Source organism: Athene cunicularia (genome assembly GCF_003259725.1).
Source record: "Athene cunicularia isolate RWA chromosome 3 unlocalized genomic scaffold, athCun1 chr3_part1, whole genome shotgun sequence".
In the NCBI taxonomy this organism is placed as follows: domain Eukaryota; kingdom Metazoa; phylum Chordata; class Aves; order Strigiformes; family Strigidae; genus Athene; species Athene cunicularia.
Window position 1 is genome coordinate 29250669 of NW_020799097.1, and position 16053 is coordinate 29266721.

Sequence of the window (16053 nt, forward strand, 5' to 3'; positions counted from 1 at the left end):
GGGAGAGGGGGGGGGGAATTAAAAAAGAGATAAGAAAAGCACGTAGTTCCTGCATGTTCTTTTAATTCCCTGACTTTATTTTGAAAGAGTTGTAATGTTCTTACAAAAGTACTGTTTTAAAAAGGTGTAGCCATCATCTGTCTCATTTTAGACTAAGAAGTGGCAAGTTAATTACATATAAAAATTATTCTCTCGAGAGTTAAAAATAAATTTTTTCTATACTTAATTTAAATTTGAAAATGTTAATAATCATATACTGTAATCATAGACATACCTACTGAATGTATATGTATGATAAAAGCTACACCTGAAATCCTGAAAACTTTACTGTAGTGAAATGAAACCGTTCAGCTGCTGATTGTCTGCCAGCATCATAGCAGCCTCCAACCTGCTTCTATATTGATCTAGTAGCCTATGTGGCAAAACATGAAGAATAACTGTGTCAGGTACAGCAGCAGGTGCCATATCCATTGAACAGGCTCCTGCCTGACTAAAAGAAATCTATTTCAAGCACCTGGCAACCTTGACAGACACTTTTATCTTTGTATAAAAACATCCCACCACCTCAAAAAGTTGTCTGAATAGAAATGAAAAACTCAACAGATAACATCAGCTGATAAGGCCAGAAACTGAATCCACTGCAGATATACTGTGAAATCTAGGTAAGAGAGTGTTTAGATTCATGAGGAGTTCTTTATCATGCACAGCAGTATTGTCTGCTCATCTCATATATTTCAGTATAATATTGCTAATGTTCTTGTAAGGCAGAACTTACAGGATAACAGGTTTGTAAAGATAAATGCTTTGTCACTGACATTTTACAAATTTCTGTTTGCACAGATGAGGTTTGTGCAGACAAACCCAAGTAAAATAACTCATTATTAGAAGATTTGAATAATGACAACTTTTCAGGGTATTTGTCAGTAAGTCTATACCTGGAGTTTTTGTAGGAACAAGATACACATCAAGAACAGAGTGGTTTTGAAAATATTTTAAGTCTCACTTGCATTTATTAATAGATGTGTTTTGAACTCAGAACTACTGTTTACTATGTGGGTTAAAAGTAGTTCTTGAGATACACCACTCAGCTGAATGTTCAAGAAAGTACCCTGAGTTAATGAATGATAGATCTCCATAACAGTTTTGTCTCCAGTAATTGTTGAATTTCCTCTGTTGTCAGCTGTTAAGTAGTAGGTAATAATTTTGTCAAATCTATATTTGTCTCTAAAGGATTCATGTGATGAAATTTATCATTATAAAGAGATGGTTTTTGAAGGAAAAATAGATAATATGAATCAAAACATGGAAAATGAGTATCCGATTCCTGTGAAGAAAACGACAGGACAGACCTATCAGTCAGAGATGTGTATGTATTTCCTGTAGTGGGATACAAGGATGACAGTTCTGTGAACTCCACTGATGATGTTATTTTGTTAGATGAAGAAAATAAATGCCCAGCAGAAATAGCAGTTTCTCCCATTAGTGTGCACCAGCTGGTTAATATCATTGAGTTAATCCAAAACATCTCATAAAATGGGGACTGTTTACTATGCAGACCTTGGTCTGAGAATTCATCAGTTTTATTCTAGTCATAGAACATGTTGCATATATTTGGCTTAATTCACTTAGAGAATCAGCAGACTGTGATTCAATGTTTGTGAGTCTATGGCTGATAGATGAAGCAGTAATAGCCAGATATAAAATAGGGAAAGGTGTTTGCATTTGAGTTTCATGACTAACTAACAAACTAAGGAAAAATATCTGGTTTTAAATATATGTTTTAGGAGGGAATGAGATACTATTGAAGGACTCTGTAATCTCCACTGCTCTTCTGATGCTGAAAAGACACCTGAAAATTCTTAAGGGCCCTTTCAAGGCAACCTAGAGAGAACTGAAGCTGCACTTGTAGAATCAGTTAAACACTGTAATCCACTGGAGAGTAATGACTCGCTATTTAATTCTATTTCAGCCCCTGCTATGTTACTAATTACTGAACTCATGTCTGTGGCAGATAAAGCAACAGTGTGGTGCTGCACTAATGATGAAACTTGTGTAGGGAAAACAGAAAGTGTCATTAAAGAACTAGTGATAAATTAGATTGCATCATAACTATGCTGGGTAAGGGGCACTGACCTTAAAACTGTGGAACTATCAGTAGCCACATATGGTACACCTGTGATATTAGACTTTGTTTTTACTGAGAGCTGAACAGCAGAACTATGAAAGTGTGAAGAGAGAACATCTGTTGAGGTTGCTATCCTGAATACTGTTGAAGACTCTCCAGTGGCAATTAGTCCTCCTAGCTCATAGCTCACTTTAGCCAAATTAGTGGTCAAAAGTATCCCACAGTTGAAAATATCTGCCTTTTCAGACATTTGAGGATAAACATGTAGAAAAAAACCCCAAAACTAACAAAAAAAAACCCACATAAAAGAAAAAAAAAAATTAATAACTTTGTCCCTGGACTGAAGCTGCAGCAAATTACATGGCCACTAAAACTGCATTCAGTCTTACCAAAGTATTATATAGCAGACAAATACAACTCCGCAAATTATATTCTTAATAAAAGTGTACAAGCAATTTTAGAGAACTCAAGAGTTGAGTAAATGCAAACCTTCTCATTATTCAAATTCTATATGAGGGCCAGCATCAGAGCAAATGGCACTGCTCAGAACAGAAGGATTAAGTTTTTTAAATCAAACTGCTACTGAGAATCAATACAAAATGAACGAATTACAAATTATATCCATTGAGAACATCAGCAAACTAGCTGACATGATACTTTAGAAGTTATACAGATGTAACTGCAATTACTAACTGAATTTCACTCAGTGCCATTACTTACACCAAGAAGGAATATTACCTATTAAGAATGCAACAAAAGCTTAGGTATATCCCCAAAAGGCTAGTCTGTAGAGAAATAGAATATTCAGTAAAACTCATTTACCCTGACTGAAAAAACAAGACTCCTGGCTTACTTTGTAAGTAATTACTCTGAAAGAGTATATAAGCAAAAAATTCTGAAACTAACTGTAAGGAGGATAGCTTATACACATGCTATCTCTATAATATTAGCTTTAGTAAAATGAACAGGCCACAATGCAGGTACAATCTTCAAAATAAAACATTGCACTTCTGTTAGAATTGACTTTTCCATCAAATATCTTAAAAATAACAGGGTAGGCAATTTTTTGGCTTCCCAAACACGTCATTATAAACATTTAGAATGACAGAGATGTTGAGAGGCTTATTCCAGACATTTTTAGTGAAAAAGCATCTAGATGTACAGAAAAGGAAGCACTCAGAAAACGTGTGAACTAGGAAAGAAAACTCAAAGTCCCCATCGAGTAAGGCAAATTATTTTTCTGCTGCTGACTAGCCAAGGAAGAAGGGAAGATTGTCACTAGACTCAGAGATTGCTGAACACCATGTGAGGCATATGAAATTGTACACTCTAGCAAAGCAAACAGAAAATCAAGCTAAGAGAAAGTGTATTTTACCTTACTGGATGTGTAAGATGCTGGGAAAAAAAATCTTTTGAGAAAAGAATAATTTTAGAGTTACCTATAAATGCAATTAAGAAAGGATGATGGATTAAATCAAAAGAATAGGATGTAGTACAAAAAGTAGAAAAAAACATTCATAAGAAGAAATTTCATATATTTTGAATATTCTTACCATTTAAGAAAGCACTAAAAGGAAAGAAGTTTGATATATCCATTACTCAAAAGCTTTTTCTGCTTACCTTGGGACACCTCTCCTGTATGAAAATCAGGAGAAGCATTTTTAGACCAAAGTTCCATAGACACAGCCAGGGCTGATGGAAGGTCATTGTCTAAAATCTCATCAGGAAACACTTCACTCAATTCAGTGGCAGTTTTCTTGCTTTGAGGTGATACAGGTGATACAGGAGGTAAACAGGTGATATTGTTTATTCCATCAACACAAAGAAACCCAGTGGAGCAGGACTGTGTAAGGCAGTCATTGTAATTAAGCTCGCAGCTTTGTCCCTGAAAGAGAATTTTTAAAAGGCTATTTTTGAAGGCACTTTGCATTTCATAGTCATGTTAGTTCAAATTATTGCTCTCTTTTGATTCTAAAATGTTTGCTTATGTTAAGCTGTCCACACTTTTGAAAGCAAATGCAATCATGTGGAAAATATTACTTAACTAATTTAATAGTGTGGTTGTAGATCTTAAATTTTAACTAAATGATATTTTGACTCTGATTTAGTATTATAAATTATCAATACAAATAATTTTCCCATGGATTTGTAATTGCAAAGTATCAAATATAGTATTGTCACCAGTAATAAAAAGTGGTTAGCATGAAGTTATACAGAAAACTTTGAACAGTGGACTTAGCTGTCTAAAAACCCATGGTCTGTTCTGATTGCCAAGTTAGTGTTCTTTTTGCAACTGAACCTCAGTATTTGTGGCCTGCTGTTACCTAACCTTTATATAGCTTCTTGTAAATACATTGAGTTCACAAACAGATCTTACAAAAGAAAAAATGTAGTGGCAGTCTCAAAATGAACGTGGCACTTACATTTTTTTATTAAGACTAAGAATTCATAAGAAGCCTGAAATATCCTTAGTAATAAATTAAAAATGTTCATATTCAGTGGTCTGTGAAAAGGGCAAGAAATAATGCATTTATTTTACAGCAATAATTATGTGAATTAAATTCATTCTTGAAGTGTGAAATAAATATATGCTGAAGCCAAACCTGGGCTCATTTTATTTTCACTTCTGTTGTAATGAACTAATGGAATATGTGAAGAGATACAGCTAACTTGGTTAACCTACAAGGATCCTACATATCTGGGTAGCTATTTAATACATGCAGTGTCATCCCTGAGTGACATACATCTCTGACAACATATTACCATGATATAATTTCTGACTGAATTTTCTCCTGCGATGGGGGCACAGGTAAGAAAATCCAAGTAACTTCTGTAGTGCTCAATAGCCATGTGCTCATTGAACACTTTCCCTCAGACAAGATGCTTAAATTGTCTCCCTTGTCTGCCTGGATAGCTATTTACACAGAACTTGAAGCATATTACAGTTTATGAGATTTCTATCATTTCTATTCAATGTATTTATGATATTAGGAAACAATAGGAGGTGCAAGAATGAAAGAGGCAAAAATGAAGATGCAGAATTGGAAATTATTTTAATCTATAAAGTAGTTTAAATCATTCAGTGTTTAAAATGAAAGAGGTTAAATTGAGGGGTTTTGAATTATTTAGATACCTCCATGCTTGTTTCAATCAAGTTCTTAATTTGTTTTGGCAAGTAGATGAGCTATCTGGTAAATTCATGGCATCTTATAAAATCACTCACTGTATCAGTATTCCAAAGCACGAAGAAACAGCGGGCCAATTTATATGTCAAATTTCCATAGTGATAAAAAAAATTTCCTCCTTGATTTCTTCTAATTTCACACATAGCACAAATGATAATTTGAATAATATTTCTGTCTAATAATCTTTCTTAATCCTATAAAACTTGTTATATTCTGACATTCCCTGTGACAAATTAGTGCATTTTTATTACTATTGCCTGTAATGGTGAAGAGCATTTGATTATGATTTTATGACTCATAGAAACAAAGCAGATGTGGATAACCTCCATTGTGCATGAAGGGTACATTAAATAGTCATAGATAAATTTGATAGCCTTGAAAGTGTCTGTAAATGCTTTAACAGTTTCTATGCAGGCAGATGGTGTGGGTTTGTATTTAAAAGTAGTTATGTGTCTATAGATGTTTCCATTTAAAAAATAAACATTTATTCCATATACCACAGGCTATGCTTTTCTTAAAATTTATGAGAAACTTCATGATCCATACTTCAGATAGTATTACATAAATAGGCTACACAAGATTTACTTAGCACACACTGTAGCTGGAGTTCCCTGAATACTTATTTCTCTGGGCGTTCCACTATTCCCTCCCCACACTTACTCACGATTAGGAGCCAGTACCTATCAGGGGCCTACCAAATACACATCTTGAGATGTTTAGACCCTAACTCCTTATCTTTCATACTGAAGGTAGGTATGTTAAACATTTTTTTGTTTCCTTTTCCATGTTTTCTTTTTCAACCATGGAATTCCCAAAGCATAGTGGAATCTGGGGGCCTGAAGATGGAACAGTGAATAATGAAATAAAAGCAAAGACAATACCTCTTCAATTCCAGCTACTTCAGAGGTTTGTTACTTTTTCTTCTGTAAGGATTTGTTCTGCAACATACTGTACAGATAACACCCAAGTTATGTACTAATAGAAAAGCTGCCCCCATGGGTGAAATATTTATCTGGTTCCATCATCAGTGAACTATTAATGAATGCTTAGGGATGAATACAGGAAGAAAATAAGCAGAGTTTGCATCTGATTCACCAGATATACCATTCCAACTTCTGGCAATGAGTAATTCAAGGACACCCTGACAGGGTAACATTCTGAAGAGTAATTTGAATAATGATGAACCTATCCTCCTTTTAACCCATTTTTGGACTTATTTGTAGTTTTCATCTCTACAGTATCATGCAACACTCACTTATACCAGTGAATTTTGCACTAAGTGAAAAAATAATTTCTTTATACAGATTTAAGCTTCTTCTCTGACGGTTTTATCTGGCGCTCACAAGATTTTTTTTGTGTGTGTACTTGATCTTCTTCTTTACAGTTGTTCATATAGGTTAACTATTAATACTTAATGAACAAAATGAGAACATTTTAACGTGAGAGTCTGACTGTTTTCCATATAAAAACTGTGTCCCACAACTGATATATCCTTTATCATCACCTGACCTTGTTTTGAATGCCAGCCTGCTTTTGAAGACAAACAGAGAGCAGTTGCTATGGACTGGAGAAGTAACAACGGTATACATTGTACTCTGTAAAAAGCACCTTATGAAAAAACAGTCTTCTGGTATTTTAAAATTGAACATATTGTTGTTGATGCCCTGATCAGCCACATAATTTTCTGCAATCAGCCTCTGCACCCTCTTCCTTCACACAGGTTTAACTCTCTGTGCTCATGGTTAGCTCTGATATGGTGCAGCTGTGCAACATCAGACTGGCCTGTGGAGAAAGAACTAAGCTGTGAGAAAGATGTGTGAGACTTTTCATCTGGGGCTTTCATACCTAAGTTCAGAAACTGCATTTAAGCTCAGGCCCTTGCTCTTGGTCCTTGTCTGATCTTCCGATAATGCTAAAGCCTGCTATAGTAAGCTCAGTACTTTGCTAATTACGACCTTGCTGTGGTGCCTTGACTTCCTGGCTTAACCTTAGACCTGATTTGTGATCATGGACTTGCCTGTCAGTACCTGGACTTCTGGAAGAAACTGTTGGATCGTTCCCACCATTACTAGTCTTGCTTTGCTATCCTTGTTCATGTAGTGTGGGACTCAGCCTCTTGTGTTTAAGGTCATTGCCCCTGACTACCTTACTGCTCTCCTTGGCTCCTGGCCTGCCTTCCCTTGTGGAGCAGCCCACTTGCCACTTGTGCTCCTTGACACATGCTAGTGTGTACTGGGGATCATCTCAAAAGTTTGGGCACGGGGCAGAGAATGATATGGTGCCTGAGAAGAACTGAAGACAAAAAGTTTCTTTAATTTTTTAGAATTTTTTTTTTCCATTTTATTACTTCATTAGTTTTTCCCTCATTCTGCTGTAGAAAAAATACTTAAAACTAGCTTTAGAAAAAATACTTAAAAATTTATTTCTTGACTAGGTTGCAGAGAATCTATGAAGGTAAATCTGACTCTTACTTACAATAATCTGTTCCTTTGACTTTACAGACCTAAATACATCAAATAAGTGGTGCATAGATATTAAAATAAACATCACTGTCATCATTTATAAAGAAAAGGTATTCAAGTTACAATTTCAGACTTGGACTTGTAGAGATAAGAATTACTGAAGTAAGAAAAAAATAATTTAAGAATTATGTAATCCTTTCTCTCCTTCTTACTAACCCTAAGCTATTAAATGATACCATTAATATAAACCTGAACTGGGATGAGGTAAAGCACAAACTCAAGTTGTAGATGCCAACTGCATGTCAACTACAAAAAGAACTGGCATTAAAAGGTGGTAGCAGCACAGAAATTTCAGCCTTAGATGCACACATTATAGTCATTTAGCCACCCTCAAAGGGTTCCTTTGGTATGAAAAACAGCAAGAATAAAACATAGGACCAAATCTCACAGGGCCAAACATTCAAAGGAATAGTTTGATTTGGTTTCAGGGAACTTCTGTCAAAATATCTGTCTATTCAATTGTTTCAAATATGGATTATCTTTGTGTGTAAATATATTCATTTATAAGTGAAATAAAATTTTCAGTTGATATGTAAAAATATTAATTAATTATTGTTTAAATTATTAACATACTCTGATGACTGACAAGGCCAATATATACACTCACACTTTTCAATTTTTGTGGATATTAGGTAACTATTTATTTGGAATATTAAAGTTACTGTTAGTAAAACAAACAAAAACCCAAAGAAACTAAACAAAACCGGTTACTAAAATACGGTATTTTTCAGAAAGGCCAGGTTTTATCTGGGTGAGAATAAAAGGAAAAGGATTACATACAGTATTTTCTGTGCAACAATGAATTGTCAAGTTAAGGGAAGGAGAATAAAGAATGACATCTCACCACAAATCCTGGCTTGCAAAAGCAGGAATAACCAAAGCTGGGGTCCTTCTGAACACAGATGCCATGTATACAGGGGTTGGACATGCACTCATCAACATCCAACTCACAATGGAGGCCTTCCCATCCTGTCAGGAAGAAAAAAAAAAAAAACACCAAACCCAAGACCCATTAAAATGTAAATCCATTTATAGAATGCCATTCAAAAAAATCTGTGAGTGACGATAATCAATCTCCACATATACCTAAATATGTATTATAGAATGGGTATGAACTGTTTTGGACTGTGGTTTCTCAAAGTAAAAAAGAAAAATAAATAGTTTAACAATAAACATACATAATCCAAACTATATGGACTGCATTTATACTCTAGTGAACATCTTATGGACTACATTTATACTCTAGTGAACATCTATTAGGGAAGTTAACATTTGCTGACTTCTATTTCTGTACAGACGTAAGTAAGCAAATCAGAATAAAACCTCAATACATTCTTTCATGAGACTGGTGCTACAGTCAGGGGTTCAGCTACTTACACCATGGGACTCACTTTGAGAAACCTGGTCCATTGTCAGAGAAGGGGAAGAGAATGTTTGATCATAGGTTTGCCAAGCTGGTGAAGAGGGCTTTAAACTAAAGCTGATGGGAAAGGGAAACCTTAATCCATCCCACTCCTACCAATTAGATGTCGGTCCAGAGTCTGGAGAGGGATCAAAGATCAGCCGGAGAGCACCTGAAGCACACCAGAAAGGAATTCCAGCCCATACATCAGCTTCATTGGGAGCTCAACTTAAATGCCTCTATGCAAACGCACATAGAATGGGGAATAAAGATGAGGAGTAGCCAGGGGATATGAGGAAGGGGTGTCACCCTCTATGTCAGTGACCAGCTGGAGTGTACGAAGCTCTGCCTGGAGATGGATGAGGAGCCAACCAAGTTTATGGGTCAGTATTAAAGGGAGGGCACGGACAGGTGACGATTTAGTGGGGTTCTGCTACAGGCCAAGAGACGAGGAATACTGAGAGGACGAGGTCCTATATAGACAGATCAGAGCAGCCTCGCATTCCCAAAGCCTCATGGGGGACACAAAGCCTCATGAAGTCCCACTCACGGAGGACTTCAATCATCTTGATATCTGTTGGAGGGACAACACAGCAAGACATAAGCAACCCAGGAGGTTCCTGGAATGCCTTGATAACTTCCTCTGCCAAGTGATAAGAAGAGAACAAGGAGAGGTGTTATGCTGGACCTTCTCCTCATCAACAAGGAGGAGCTGGTAGGCAGTGTGAAACTCAGACAGCCTTGACTGCAGTGACCAAGAAATGTTGGAGTGCAAGATCCTTAGGGCAGTGAGGAGGGAGCACAGCAAGCTTGTAACCCTGGACTTCAGGAGAGCAGACTTTGGCCTCTTCAGAGATCTGCTTGGCAGAGTAGCATGGGATAAAGCCCTGGGGGGAAGAGCAGCCCAAGAAAGCTGGTTAGTATTCAAGGATCACCTCATCCAAGCTCAGGAGTGATGCATCATGACAAAGTCAAGTAAGAATGTCAGGAGGTCTGCAGGGATGAACAAAGATATCCTGGACTAAGACACAAAAAGGTAACCTATAGAGCGTGGAAGCAAGGACAAGTAGCTTAGGAGGAATACGCAGAACCTTTTTGAGCAGCCAGGGATCAGGATAGAAAGATCAAAGCCCTGAGAGAATTAAATCTGGCCAGGGACATCAAGGGCAACCAGAAAAGCTTCTATAGAATGTCAGTGATAAAAGGAAGACTAGGGATAATGTGGGCCCTCTCTGGAGGACATGGGAGACCTGGTTACCTGGGATATGAAGAAGGCTGAGGCACTCAATGACTTTTTTTTCCTCAGTCTTCACTGGCAAGTGCTCCAGCCACACCATCCAAATCAGAGAAGGCAAAGGAGGGAACTGGGAGAGTAAAGAACCATCCACTGTAGGAGGCGATCAGGTCTGAGAACATCAATGGAACCTGAAGGTGCACAAGTCTACAGGATGTGATGAGATGTATTCATGGGTCCTGAGGGAATGGGCAAATTAAGTGATTAAAACAGTATCAATCTCATTTGAGAAGACATGGCAGTCTGGCAAAGTTCTCACTGCCTGGAAAGGGGAAAACTTAACCCACATTTTTTAAAAGGGAAAAAAGGAAGACCCAGGAAACTACAGGCCAGTCAGTCTCACCTCCATGCCTGGCAAGATTGTGAAGCAGATCCTCCTGGAAGCTATGCTAGGGCAAAAGTAAAATAAGGACGTGAATGGTGACAGCCATCATGGCTTCACTAAGTGAAAATCATGCCTGACAAATTTGGTGGCCTTCTACAATGGGGTTCCAGTGTTGGTGGATAAGGGAAGAACAACTGACATCATATACCTGGACTTGTGCAAAGCATCTGACACTGTCCTGCATGACATCCTTGTCTCTAATTTGAAGAGATATGGATTCAACATATGGATCGCTCAGTGGATAGGGAATTGTTGTTACTACTTGTTCTAGCAGGTCCAGAGAAGGGCCATGAAGATGCTCAGGGGGCTGGAGCACGTCCCCCATGAAGACAGGCTGAGAGAGTTGGGGTTGTTCAGCCTGGAGAAGAGAAGGCTCCGGGGAGACCTTATAGCGGCCTTCCAGTAATTAAAGGAGGCTACAGGAAAGATCAGGAGGGACACTTTATCAGGTAGTGTAGTGATTGAATGAAGAATAACTGTTTTAAACTGAAATAGAGTAGGTTTAGATTAGATGTAAGGAAGAAATTATTCCCTGTGAGGGTGGTGAGACACTGGCACAGGTTTCCCAGAGAAGCTGTGGCTGCCCCCTCCCTGGCAGTGTTCAAGGCCAGGTTGGACGGGGCTTTGAGCAACCTGGGCTAGTGGGAGGTGTCCCTGCCCATGGCAGGGGGTTGGAACTAGATGATCTTTAAGGTCCCTTCCAGCCCAAACCATTCTATGGTTCTATGATTCAATGACTCAACTGACTTGATGAGTTGCCCTTCACCTACAGAATTATTATTCTGTATTGTTATTTCTCTTGTGTCTAAGAATTAGGAAGGGAAAAATACTCCCTGAAACCTATTCTCTCATTCCAGATCTGAAAAGTGACACCAAAGCCATATTTTTTCCAGAGTTTAAACTGAAAGAGTACAGAATTGCCTATCTTAATTTTTGACCTTCTTATCCTGTTCATTAAATTTGTACATTATTGACACACTGAGGAAGGTAAGTTGGATAGATAAAAATAGTTACAATTACACAAAATAAAGGGACAAAATTTAAAAGAGAAACTCTGAGACAGATTACTGTATCAGATCTATGAGGAGGACAGTTTCTAAGGAAATACAGTTTTGTGTTTGAATAGCATCACAATACCATCTTCTTATACTGCAACAGCCAGATTAGTGGCATTTTTGTTAATATGTATTTCTGATAAAAACCTCCTTTACAACTAAGTACATCCATAAATTAGAGGCCAAAACCTAAACTAGAACCTGTTATTTAGATCATGTAATTTGAGCCTGTCTTGAACTTTCTCCTTGGAGGCTAAGCTGAACTGGAAGCAGTCAATTTGCTTGGTAAATAGAAACCCAGCATTTTGTAAACTATGGCTAGTTGAAGAACATCATACCTTCTGCTATGATACTCCTACGACTATTACAGATTTGTTATTTCTTCAATTAAATCTTTTTATTTCTAAATAAACAAACAAACAGACAAAAAATGTAAACTCCACAGCCCAAAACAACCCCTGCAGTCCTCAGCCAATACAAATGTCATTGCCTCTGTCCTGCAATTGCATCAGGCCATGAATCAAATGGACCCAGCAGTTACATTCCAGTCCTGGTTTAGCTGCCCTGGTAGAAGTGCAGCCTGCCCCAGCTAAAGACTTCATCTATGAGACTGCTATTAGTTCCGGTGGCTGCTGTTGTTGCTTTTGAGCTGCCTGAGATGCTGTTAGAATACAGTTTACTTCTCTGTGTGCTGCTTCTGCACCTGAACAGCCCGCAGCTGCAGCCACAGATCCTGAACATGCATCTATTATTCTAAGGGTATGGGGCCTGCTACTGGGACAATAGCTGACAAAATTCATGATCCATTACAGGATGGATTTGTCAGAGCTAAATCAATTCTCTTTTCTGGTATCACACGCTGTCACCACATGCTTCATTTTGTTCTCTGGAGGTTTTTGGAAAGCTGCAATCATCTGCCTTGTTCCTACTTCTGTCTTGCCACTATTCCTTTTCCATTTCATTAAATTACATCTGTGGATATCTCAGACTTTCTGCCTTGTGGAAAGTTCTTTCCCATAGTTTCCTTTACAGATCCAAAAATACTCAATTCTCTCTTCCATAATTCTCTAGGAAATAGAGAAATGCAAGACCTATCATATGTGAATAGTAGTAGACTGCAATAAACACAGATTTGTTCCAAGCTTTTCAACTGTCTGTTTCCAGAAGATATTCTTTATCTTCTATTCCCTTTCTTCAGTTGTGCAACTTTCCAAAAAGATATTTCTCTCAAAGTTTCCCCTGCCTCTCCAAATTCACTTTATTTTTTTATTAGTTGTAACCTTCTTATCTTTTCATCTCTTTCAGAGACTCAAATAACATTTTACAATACCACATTAATTAAAACAACCAAGATACGCAACCATGATACACATATCTAATGCATGTGGTTTCTTCCCTGTGTCTTCTCCTAGTGGAGAAATAATGTAGAGATCTTTCATCCCTACTAATAAATGCTATTATTAAAAGAAATGTAAAAGTCACCTTATGTTTGGGTTGGAAGGTGTTTATAACATGTTAGCAGCAAGAGTGAATTCCAAGGCCCCAGAGAAGCTCATTCTACTTATACCAAGCATTTCCATATACAGTTGCATAGAGACAGCAGTTAGTTAGAGTCTTTGGTTGGCAAGCAATTTAAAAATGTCTATATTTAAATATATTTAAACTATTACTAGATTTAAAAAGGAGAAAAATTTTGAACTCGACAATGTATTCTGTGTGAGGCACTGTAATGATAAAAAAATATAACTTTAAAGTTTTTAGGTATCTGTATTGGTGAAGTAGTATATGTCCATATACAGTACCACATAGAATGAGGGGACATACAGTTTTATCCACATGGAATTTCCATTGTATAACTGTGATAAGAGGAAAAATGACACATAGTAGTGAAGATAGGCCATGATTGAGACTTTTAAGATCAGAAGGGACCTTTATGATTATGAATTCTGACCCTCTGTATGGCAAAGTCCAAAATTTTTTCAATCAGTTGTTCATAAATCAAGAGTATAATGTCTTTCTATATTACTATCTCTTAGACATAAAAAAATGTTGCTTTAAAAATATTAATCTGTGAGCAAGTTAGTCCTAAAATTGATTAGGGTCTAGCAAGCCAAAGATCCTTCCATTTAAGTCTTACATATTAGAGTATCATTCTTCAGCACTGATTAAACAAATGAATATATTGACTCTCATAATATGCATGCACACAAACACAAATACATTCTTGCTTCAGTATCTTGAATATGTTTTGGGGGTTTTTATAATCTGTTACATATAGTTTTGTAAACCTCACTAGGGACACATCAGAATGAAAAAAAAAAAAAGTAAAATAAAATTTTATTTTATTAATATTCAATTAATTATGTTTTCTTTTTAATGAAGAACAAGCGTGGATATAAATCTATGTAAAAATTATGTGAACAGATTTCTAGAAACACTGCAGAAAAGTTTTGTGTAATACATGTATGGTCACTTGACTTCAGGAGAATTTAGCAAGATCTTAGTGCTTGTAAACCAAAACCAATAAGGTGAACATACCTCAGTACAAAGAACATAAGTACATCAGATGTATAAAGATATCATGGTAAATAGAACATTTATCTTCCAGAATATATCTAAATAATCTCTAAATAACTTCTAAGAAATCTTGGATCAGTTCCATCAAAGAATATATTCCCCATACATGTCAGTACAATAGGAAACAGTAGACTTAAACTGAAAAATTTTTGAGTTGTAAGTTTCAGGAGGTAGGTACTAGTATAATTCTTAAATTAAGAGCAACTGAATTATGGAGCAGTATGCTTCAAGGCAGTTCTTTGTACCCTACTTATGTTGACAAAAGGCTCTTTGTTAATAGACATGACAGGAGACAGTGAGTAGTCCTGAACAGATCAAATTTGTGGTTGCATGGCAGTGCAGGCTGATTGTGACCTTTGCTTTTGTTTAAATACTAAACCCCTTATGCTTTCCTAAGTCACAAGACATGTTTAAGTTGATCTGTATCAGCATAAGAAAACAGCTCCCACTTTTTAAAGAAAATGTTTGTTTTCATTCTATTTATAATTGCTCAGAAAACTTATTTTCTTCCCAGCCAGCAGACATAATCATGGGTATGTGTGACAACAATAGCAACAATAATAATAAATGTTATTTAAAATGTTCAGCATTTCTTTTCAGTCACTCTTATTCTGTAGCTAGTTAAATTATCTAGTTGCTATACAGTGCCTATTTGACTGCTTGGTCAATAAGTTACATTAGTAAAGATCATACGTAATAAACCTAGCTCTAGATAATTTTTCAGACTCATTTAATGAGCTGGTTTTAGTTTTAAGTATTTCTAACATGCTTATTAGACTAATTAATTATCTTTAGATTTCATTCAAAAGCTTGTCAAAGAGATAGTTAAACTTTTTGTACCTTGTAGGTTATACAGAAATAAAGAGCTTGATATAATTTATCAATTTTCTCATCAGTAACACTGATAAATCAAAACTATCTCTGTTTGAGATTGTTCTGTCAGATGTCAGTTACCTTGTTGACATTTACAAGTGTATCCATTGATATGATCTTCACAGGTTGAGCCATGTAGACAAGGTGATGAATTACACTCATTAACTTCTATTTCACAAAACTGCCCAGAAAATCCAGCAAGACACCTGAAGCAAACAACATTCCAAAGTGTTATACTATGCATAGCCATCACATAAGATATATTTTGTGTGGAAACATTTTGTATGATGGATAAGTATTAACAAGACAAAATTTCATATATTCCGTTCTGTTTTAAGGAGTATTTTACTGGAACTCTTCCAAGCTTTACATCATAACCCATGGTGATCTTTTAGGGGATTTATGATGGTAAAACACATTCACAAATTTCACATCTGGTTCATAATTAAACATAACAGTCTCAATTACAGTTTACAGGTTCTATCAAGTAATTACAAACCTTTCTTAGTGTACTCTTGGGAGACTGTCTACTAAAATAGTTTATTTAGCTAAGTAACTACAGTCTATGTTAAAAACTGATTGTTGAGAAATGTTGCACAATAAATGTAACTACAGCATAAAAGTTAACCTCCAGG

The 16053-nt window shown here is 36.4% G+C and overlaps 1 protein-coding gene across 2 annotated transcripts in view; it reads right to left on the reverse strand.

Annotated features, from left to right (window-relative positions):
• EYS (eyes shut homolog) overlaps window positions 1-16053 on the reverse strand; it is a 1023641-nt gene that overhangs the window by 390679 nt on the left and 616909 nt on the right. For both annotated transcript variants that reach the window (XM_026844748.1, XM_026844747.1), the window contains 3 exons: window positions 15500-15624; window positions 8677-8801; window positions 3746-4010 (listed from right to left, as the gene is read on the reverse strand). In XM_026844748.1, coding sequence (XP_026700549.1) covers window positions 3746-4010; window positions 8677-8801; window positions 15500-15624 — 515 coding nt within the window. The remainder of the gene's footprint in view (window positions 1-3745; window positions 4011-8676; window positions 8802-15499; window positions 15625-16053) is intronic.